At 40.0% G+C, this 9931-nt stretch overlaps 1 protein-coding gene across 1 annotated transcript in view; it reads left to right on the forward strand.

The window, feature by feature from the left end:
• Window positions 1–9931, forward strand: part of GIGYF1 (GRB10 interacting GYF protein 1) — a 70778-nt gene that overhangs the window by 51882 nt on the left and 8965 nt on the right. Inside the window, 5 exon segments of the mRNA XM_087947626.1 lie at window positions 5064–5164; window positions 5450–5560; window positions 8002–8102; window positions 9630–9712; window positions 9848–9931. The exon segment at window positions 9848–9931 is cut by the window's right edge and continues 9 nt beyond it. Of these exon segments, the coding sequence (XP_087803752.1) occupies window positions 5064–5164; window positions 5450–5560; window positions 8002–8102; window positions 9630–9712; window positions 9848–9931 (480 nt within the window).

Consider the following 9931-nt stretch of genomic DNA (forward strand, 5'->3'; position numbering starts at 1 on the left):
TATCTATCTATCTATCTCTTCCATCTATCTATCTATCTATCTGCATCTATCTATCTACTTATCTATCTATCTATCTATCTATCTATCTATCTATCTAGAGTAGTGTAGAGTAGAGTAGAATTAGAATTAGAATTAGAATAGAATAGAATATAGGAATAAGAATAGAATAGAATAGAATAGCATAGCATAGAATAGCATAGAATAGAACATTAGATTAGAATAAGAATAGAATAGAATAATGGTATGAAGAATAGAATAGAATTAGAATGAGAATAGAATGAGAATAGAATATAGGAATAAATAGAATAGAATATAGGAATAAATAGAATAGAACAGGAACAGAATAGAATACAACAGAATAGAATAGCATAGCATAGAATAGCATAGAATAGAACATTAGAATAGAATAAGAATAGAATAGAATAATGGTATGAAGAATAGAATAGAATTAGAATGAGAATAGAATAGAATGGAATATAGGAATAAGAATAGAATAGAATAGATTAGAAAATAGAATAGATTAGAAAATAGAATAGAATAGAATAGAACATTAGAATAGAATATGGAACAGAATAAAATATAATATGGAATGTGAATGGAATGAAATAGATTAAGGAATAGAATAGAATAGAATAGAATAAAATAAAATATAATATGGAATGTGAATGGAATGGAATAGATTAAGGAATAGAATAGAATAGAATAGAATAGAATAGAATATGGAATGTGAATGGAATGGAATAGATTAAGGAATAGAATAGAATAGAATATAGGAATAAGAATAGAATAAGAATAGAATAGAATAATGGTATGAAGAATAGAATAGAATTAGAATGAGAATAGAATTAGAATAGAATATAGGAATAAGAATAGAATAGAATTAGAATAGAATATAGGAATAAGAATAGAATAAGAATAGAATAGAATAATGGTATGAAGAATAGAATAGAATTAGAATGAGAATAGAATTAGAATAGAATATAGGAATAAGAATAGAATAGAATAGAATAGAGAATAGAATAGAATAGAATATAGGAATAACAATAGAATAAGAATAGAATAGAATAATGGTATGAAGAATAGAATAGAATGAGAATAGAATTAGAATAGAATATAGGAATAAGAATAGAATAGAATAGAATAGAATAGAATAGAATAGAATATAGGAATAAGAATAGAATAAGAATAGAATAGAATAATGGTATGAAGAATAGAATAGAATTATAATGAGAATAGAATTAGAATAGAATATAGGAATAAGAATAGAATAGAGAATAGAATAGGAATATAGGAATAAGATTAGAATAAGAATAGAATAAGAATAGAATAGAATAATGGTATGAAGAATAGAATAGAATTAGAATGAGAATAGAATGAGAATAGAATATAGGAATAAATAGAATAGAACAGGAACAGAATAGAATACAACAGAATAGAATAGCATAACATAGAATAGCATAGAATAGAACATTAGAATAGAATAAGAATAGAATAGAATAGAATAATGGTATGAAGAATAGAATAGAATTAGAATGAAAATAGAATAGAATGGAATTAGAATGAGAATAGAATAGAATGGAATATAGGAATAAGAATAGAATAGAATAGATTAGAAAATAGAATAGATTAGAAAATAGAATAGAATAGAATAGAACATTAGAATAGAATATGGAACAGAATAAAATATAATATGGAATGTGAATGGAATGGAATAGATTAAGGAATAGAATAGAATAGAATAGAATAGAATAGAATAGAATAGAATAGAATAGAATAGAATAGAATAAAATATAATATGGAATGTGAATGGAATGGAATAGATTAAGGAATAGAATAGAATAGAATATGGAATGTGAATGGAATGGAATAGATTAAGGAATAGAATAGAATAGAATATAGGAATAAGAATAGAATAAGAATAGAATAGAATAATGGTATGAAGAATAGAATAGAATTAGAATGAGAATAGAATTAGAATAGAATATAGGAATAAGAATAGAATAGAATTAGAATAGAATATAGGAATAAGAATAGAATAAGAATAGAATAGAATAATGGTATGAAGAATAGAATAGAATGAGAATGAGAATAGAATTAGAATAGAATATAGGAATAAGAATAGAATAGAATAGAATAGAGAATAGAATAGAATAGAATATAGGAATAAGAATAGAATAAGAATAGAATAGAATAATGGTATGAAGAATAGAATAGAATGAGAATAGAATTAGAATAGAATATAGGAATAAGAATAGAATAGAATAGAATAGAATAGAATAATGGTATGAAGAATAGAAAAGAATTAGAATGAGAATAGAATTAGAATTAGAATAGAATATAGGAATAAGAATAGAATAGAGAATAGAATAGAATAGAATATAGGAATAAGAATAGAATAAGAATAGAATAAGAATAGAATAATGGTATGAAGAATAGAATAGAATGAGAATGAGAATAGAATGAGAATAGAATATAGGAATAAGAATAGAACAGAATAGAATAGATTAGAAAATAGAATAGAATAGAACATTAAAATAGAATTAGAATTAGAATTAGCTTTTTTTTTTTCTTCGTGGACGGTGGGAATGTGCTCAACATAATATCTCTCGACTTTGGCAAAGTGAGGGGAAAAATAATAATAATAATAAAGAGCTGGATAGGGAATTCTTGGGAGTTGGAAGTCCACAAGTTTTTGTTTAAAGGGGCCAAGGTTGAACCCCCCTGCAGTAGAGTTATTTAAATTAAAAAACCAAAAAAAACAAACCCCAAAAACCTAGGAACAAACAAGGCCAAAAGATGCCCCGTTCCCAGGGATCTGCTAGATTCTCATGTCTTAGGGAATCTTCAAACTTGGCCGCTTTGAAAAGACTTGGTGGAAGTCTTCCAATCTCCCAGAATTCCCCAGCCAGCAAGGGTTCTTCGAAGAGAATCCAGCATGATCCAGCTGGAGAATTCTGGGAGTTGGAAGTCCACAACGTCTTAAAAGTTACCAAGGTTGGAGATCCCCGATTGAAGATTGGTGGACTTCCAACTCCCAGAATTCCCCATTCCACCAGGCCTGTGATTGTTTTTTTCTTCCCTTCCTACTCCCTAGAGGGGAGAGATTGCAGAGAAAGGGATGAGAAGAGAGTAAGCAGGTGGATTGCAGAGGAAGGGATGAGAAGAGAGTAAGCAGGCGGATTGCAGAGAAAGGGATGAGAAGAGAGTAAGCAGGCGGATTGCAGAGGAAGGGATGACAAGAGAGTAAGCAGGCGGATTGCAGAGGAAGGGATGACAAGAGAGTAAGCAGGCAGATTACAGAGGAAGGGATGACGAGAGTAAGCAGGTGGATTGCAGAGGAAGGGATGAAAAGAGAGTAAGCAGGCAGATTACAGAGGAAGGGATGACAAGAGAGTAAGCAGGCAGATTACAGAGGAAGGGATGATGAGAGTAAGCAGGCAGACTGCAGAGGAAGGGATGACAAGAGAGTAAGCAGGCAGATTACAGAGGAAGGGATGACAAGAGAGTAAGCAGGCAGATTGCAGAGGAAGGGATGACGAGAGTAAGCAGGAGGATTGCAGAGGAAGGGATAACGAGAGTAAGCAGGTAGATTGCAGAGGAAGGGATGGCAAGAGAGTAAGCAGGTAGATTGCACAGGAAGGGATGACAGGAGAGTAAGCAGGCAGATTGCAGAGGAAGGGATGACAAGAGAACAAGCAGGAAGATTGCAGAGGAAGGGATGAGAAGAGAGTAAGCAGGTTTAAGAGAGTTGAAGTTCTAGCAAAGCCGGCTTGGGGGGAATTCTGGGAGTTGAAGTCCAGAAGTCTTAAAAGTGGCCATGGTTGGAGACCCCCTGGGTTAGGCTCTTCATTGAAAGCCATTTTGGGGGCCACCTCTGGTGTGGGACTCCCTGCCCCCCTTCATTTAGAGCGTTGTCCTTTGCCCCCCCCACCCCCACCCGATGCTCCCACCTTGGAAAGTGGGGCGTTGAAGAGTCCCTCCGTTTGGCTTGTGGTGTGTGTGTGTGTGTGTGTGTGTGTGAGTGAGAGAGAGAGAGAAAGAGAAAAAGAAAGAGGGAAAGAGAAAGAGAGAGGGAAAGAAAGAGTGAGAGAGAGAGAAAGAAAGAGAGAGAGAGAAAGAGAAAAAGAAAGACAGAGGGAAAGAGGGGGAAAGAGAGAACGAGAGAGTGAGAGAAAGAGAGAGAGGGAAAGAAAGAGTGAGAGAAAGAGAAAAAGAGAAAGAGGAACAGAGAGAGAGGGAAAGAGAAAGAGAGAGAGAAAGAGAGAGAGAGGGAAAGAGAGAAAGAGAGAGAGAGAAAGGAAAAAGAGAGAGGGAAAGAGAACAAGAGAGAGAGAGAGAGAAAGAGAGAGAGAAATAAAAAGAGAGAGAGGGAAAGAGAGAAAGAGAAAAAGAGAGGGGGAAGAGAAAGTGAGAGAGAGAGAAAGAAAAAGAGAGAGAGGGAAAGAGAGACAGTGAGAGAGAGAAAGGAAAAAGAGAGAAAGAGAGGAACAGAGAGAGAGGGAAAGAGAACGAGAGAGAGAGAGAGAAAGAGAGAAATAAAAGAGGGAAAGAGAGAGAAAGAGAAAAAAACCGAGAGATAAAGAGAGGAACAGAGAGAGAGGGAAGGAGAAAGAGAGTGAGAGAGAGAGAAAGAGGAAAAGAGGGAAAGAGAGAGAGAGAAAAAAGAGAAAGAGAGGAACAGAGAGAAAGAGAGGAACAGAGAGAGAGAGAAAGAGGAAGAGTGAGAGAGAAAGAGAGAGAGGGAAAGAGGAAGAGAGTGAGAGAGAGAGAAAGGAAAAAGAGAGAGAGAGAGGGAAAGAGAAAGAGAGAGAAAAAGAGAGAGAAAGAGAAAAGAGAGAGAAAGAGGAACAGAGAGAGAGGGAAAGAGAAAGCGTGAGAGAGAAAGAAAAAGAGAGAGAGGGAAAGAGAGAAGCGAGTGAGAGAAAGAGGAAAAAGAGAGAGAAAGAGAGGAACAGAGAGAGAGAGAAAGAGAGAGAGAGAGGAGCAAGGTCCCTGTTGCAGGCACCTCCAGGGTCCCGTCTTTCATGCAGGGGGTAGGTGACCCCCTCCTCTCGCCCCTCCAGGGAAACATGGACCAGGAGCGCCTGAAGAAGCAGCAGGAACTGGCCGCCGCCGCCATCTACCAACAGCTCCAGCAGCAGCAGTTGCTTCAGCTCGTCAACAGGTAAACGGGGACGGACGGTTTCCCCCTCATTGGCCGGCCGAAAGCAACCGGCCCGTTCTGCCCCCTCCCGTTTTTTTCGGTATTTCCGGAAATACATTTTTGTGTTTTTCCCGGCCTCCTGAGGCCGAAAACGGGCCGGAAGTGAGAGAGAGAGAGAGGGGGTCAAGCACCCTTTCTCCTGCTCTTCCTCTCCCCCTACCACCACCCCGCAACCCCCAGGGAGGAGGGCAGAGGAGCCCTCTTCCCGCCTTGGCTACCCCTTCCGCCTTTTTGTGTCTCGTCCAGCCGGCAATACGCCCAGTGCGCCCTCCAGCAGAAGGTGGCCTCCTCGGGGGACCTGGCCCAGCAGCAGCAGCTGAGCAGCTTCCTCCAGCAGCTCCAGGCGCTCAAGACCAGGTGAGTCCCGCCGACCCGCCGACCCTCTTGGTCCTCCTCTCGCGGATGGGAGTGAGTGGGGGGCGCGAGGAGGGGAATCCCTTCCTTGGCCATTGAAAGGGACGAGGGAAGCGGCGCCTTCCTTTTTGACAAAGTTTTTTTAATTTAATTTTAATTGTCATTTTTTTTTTTAATCTTTATTTTATTTTATTTTGTTATTTTTATTTTTTACATTTTTATTTTTAAAAAACAAATGTTATTTTCAAGACAAACGATACATAAATACACCTAAACACAAAAACATCATCACATTAAAAAAAAATCTCTTTTCTGAAAGTTGCTCAGTCCCGGGTTAAAACTCTTGGCACAGACACAAATTCAAATTCATATTCCTTTTACAGACCATTTCATATCTTATTATCATTTTCAATTTTCTATATAACTTCTCTCCTTTAAATTTTCTCCATTTTATTTGATTTTATTGATCTCCTCTCAATTCATATCATAATATTTATTATTCTTTGTCTGTTGTATTCCAGCCAACCATTTATTTTTCTTCTTTAAAGAAAGAAGAAAAAACTTCTCCTGTACACTATATGGAGTAGTATGCCTTTATCTCTTTCCCCTACATTTATAATACTTAATATAAAACACATAGAAATAGAAATAATAGAAATAGAATAGAATAGAGAATAGAAATAAAATAGAGAATAGAAATAGAATAGAATAGAATAGAGAAGAATAGAATATAGAACAGACAGAATAGAACAGAATAGAATAGAATACAGAACAGAATGGAATAGAGAATAGAATAGAATATAGAATAGAATAGAACAGAATAGAATATAGAATAGAATAGAATAGAATAGAATAGAATAGATGGAATGGAATAACAATAGAATGCAATAGTATATATGGAATAGAACAGAACAGAACAGAATATATGGAATGGAATTAGAAGAGAATAGAAATAGAATAGGAATAGAATGGAATAGAATAGAATATATGGTATTGAATAATAATAGAATATGTGGAATGGAACAGATTAGACTAGACTAGAATACAGTACAATACAATACAATACAATACCGTACAATACCATACAATACATTATATGGAATGGAATAACAATAGAATATATGGAATAGAATAGAATAGAATATATGGTATTGAATAATAATAGAATAGAATATGTGGAATGGAACAGACTAGACTAGAATACAATACAATACAATACAATACAATACGGTACAATACCATACAATACAATATATTGAATGGAATATCAATAGAATAGAATATATGGAATACAATCGAATAGAATAGAACATATGGAATAGAATAGGAATAGAATCGAATATGTGGAATGGAATAGACTATACGCTAGACTACAATACAATACAATACAATATAAATAAATGGAATAACAATAGAATAGAATATATAGAATAGAATAGAATAGAATAGAACATATGGAATAGAATAGGAATAGAATAAAATAGAATATATGGTATTGAATAATAATAGAATATGTGGAATGGAACAGACTAGACTAGAATAGACTAGAATACAGTACAATACAATACCATACAATATATGGAATGGAATAACAATAGAATAAAATATATGGAATAAAATCGAATCGAATAGAACATATGGAATAGAATAGGAATAGAATCAAATATGTGGAATGGAATAGACTACACGAGACTAGAATACAATACAATACAATACAATACAATACAATACAATATATATAAATGGAATAACAATAGAATAGAATATATGGAATAGAATCGTATAGAATAGAACATGGAATAGAATAGGAATAGAATAGAATATGTGGAATGGAATAGACTATACGCTAAACTACAATATAATACAATACAATATAATACAATATAAATAAATGGAATAACAACAGAATAGAATATATGGAATACAATCAAATCGAATAGAACATATGGAAGAGAATAGGAATAGAAGATTTTATTTTATTTTATTTTATTTTTTTATGTATTTTATTTTATTTTTACTTTTATTTTTATTTCCGCCTATTCGCCCATGGCGACTCGAGGCGGCTTACAAGCATGTCAAACCATCTTTCGAACAAAAAAAAAATCAATCCCTCAAATAAAAATAAAAAAAGAATCCAATCAATCCATAAAGTACAATGGAACAACATCTGGGAAGGACCTAAGTCTATAAATAAAAAAAATATATATAAATAAATAAAAAATATTAATATAATATAATATAAATAAAAATCACCCCACAACTCCCCACACACACCCCCTATAATCCCCTATTTTGTCGTCGTCGTCCCCCCCGCATTATTACATTTGGCATATATTTAAATTTTCTCTCTCTCTTCCGTAGCTGCGTGGGGGGGCATTTGGGGGGGGGGGTCCGGGTGGATTTCATACCCTCCCCTCCTCTCCCTCTCCTCTCTTGTCTTCCAGAGCTGGGGAGCAGGCCCTGATCCCCTCGATGAACCGATCCATATCTGTGCCAGACACTGGGTCCCTCTGGGACACACATACCTCAGCCTCACCGCAAGCAGGTCGCTGACGGGGGGCCCCCGGAGGATGGGGAGGGGTTTTGGGGGAGGATAGGAGGGGAGGGTAGGGGTGTGTGGAAACCTGCTGGTGGTCAGGGGGTGTCCTGGGAATCCACGGTCAGGGCTGGAGTCCGAAGCTCCCCTCCCCCAAATCTGGAGACGCTTTCTGCTTGGCCCAGCGGGGCCGGGAGGTGGAGGAAAGGCAGGCGGCGGATGGGCTTTGTAGTCCTCTCGAGATTGGAGGCGGAGGGGGGGCGGGGCCACGGCCCAGCCACCAGTCGTTCTAGAAAGGGGAAGGTGTGGGGCTCGGGATGAAAGCGCTCTCTCTCTCTCTCCTCTCTCCCTCCTTCCCTCTCCCCTCACACTCCCTCTCTCTTCCCTCCCTTTCTCTTCCCTCTCTCTCTCTCCTCTCTCCCTCCCCTCCTTTTCCCTCTCTCTCTCCCCTCTCTCCCTCTCCTTCCCCTCTCCTCTCCTCCCTCTCCCTCCCCTTTCTCCCTCTTTCTCCCCTCACACTCCCTCTCTCTCCCTCTCCTTCCCCTCTCTTACTCCTCCCTCCCCCTCTCTCTCCGTCCGCCTCCCTTTCTCCTTCTCTCTCTCCCCCTCCCTTTCTCCCTCAGTCTCCCCTCACACTCCCTCTCTCTCCCTCCCTCCCTCTCTCTCTCTCTCCCTCTCCTCTCCTTCCCCTCTCTTACTCCTCCCTCCCCCTCTCTTATTCCTCCCTCCCCTCCCTTTCTCCTCTCTCCCCCTCCCTCTCTCTCCCCTCACTCTCCCTCCTCCCCTCCCCTCCTCTCTCCTTCCCTCTCTCTCCATCCTTCTCCTCTCTCTCCCTCTCCCTTTCTTTCCCCCCTCTCTCCCTCTCCTTCCTCTCTCTCTCCTTCCCCCTCCATCCCTCCTCACCTTTCTCTCCCTCCCCTCTCCTCTCTCTCTCCCTCTCCTTCCCCTCTCCTTCCCCTTTCCCTCCCTCCCTCTCTTACTCCTCCCTCCCCCTCCCTTTCTCCCTCTTTCTCCCCTCACACTCCCTCTCTCTCCCTCTCCCTTTCTTTCCCCCTCTCTCTCCCTCTCCTTCCCCCTCTCCTTCCCCTTTCCCTCCCTCCCTCTCTTACTCCTCCCCCCCTCCCTTTCTCCCTCTTTCTCCCCTCACACTCCCCTCTCTCTCCCTCTCCCTTTCTTTCCCCCTCTCTCTCCCTCTCCGTCCGCCTCCCTTTCTCCTTCTCTCTCTCCCCCTCCCTTTCTCCCTCAGTCTCCCCTCACACTCCCTCTCTCTCCCTTTCTTTCCCCTCTCCTCTCTCCCTCTCCCCTCTCCCCCTCCTCCCTCCCTTTCTCTCCCTCCCCCTTTCTCCTCTCCCTCCCCTTCTCTCTCTCTCCTCTCCCTCTCCCTCCCCTTCTCCTCTCTCTACCTCCTTCCCTTCCTCCCTCTTTCTCCCCTCACACTCCCTCCCTCTCCCTCCCCCTCTCCTCCCTCTCCCTCCTCCCGCAAGGCTCCCTTCCCCGGGTGTAACCTCCTCCTCGTTCCCCCCTTCTCTCCCCCAGGCGGCGAGGCCAGTTTGTGGGATATTCCAATTAATTCCTCAACTCAGGGTCCGATCTTGGAACAACTTCAGCTCCAACATAAAGTGAGTGGGGTTCCTCCTCCTCCTCCTCCTCCTCCCTCCCTCCCCCAATTTGACTTCCTGGAGCCCCCCCACACACCGTTGCCCCCCTCCCTCTCCCACACACCCCGTGACCCCCGTCTCCGTCTCCTCTCCCAGCTGCAAGAGCGCCGAGGGGCCGAACTCAGGGCGAAGCGGGACGACGACGAACGCAAGCGGCGCGAGGAGGAGGAGCTCTACCGG

The sequence above is a fragment of the Notechis scutatus genome, chromosome Z (genome assembly GCF_049901735.1).
Source record: "Notechis scutatus isolate UNSWTSFEM ecotype Mainland chromosome Z, rNotScu1.2, whole genome shotgun sequence".
NCBI lineage: Eukaryota > Metazoa > Chordata > Lepidosauria > Squamata > Elapidae > Notechis > Notechis scutatus.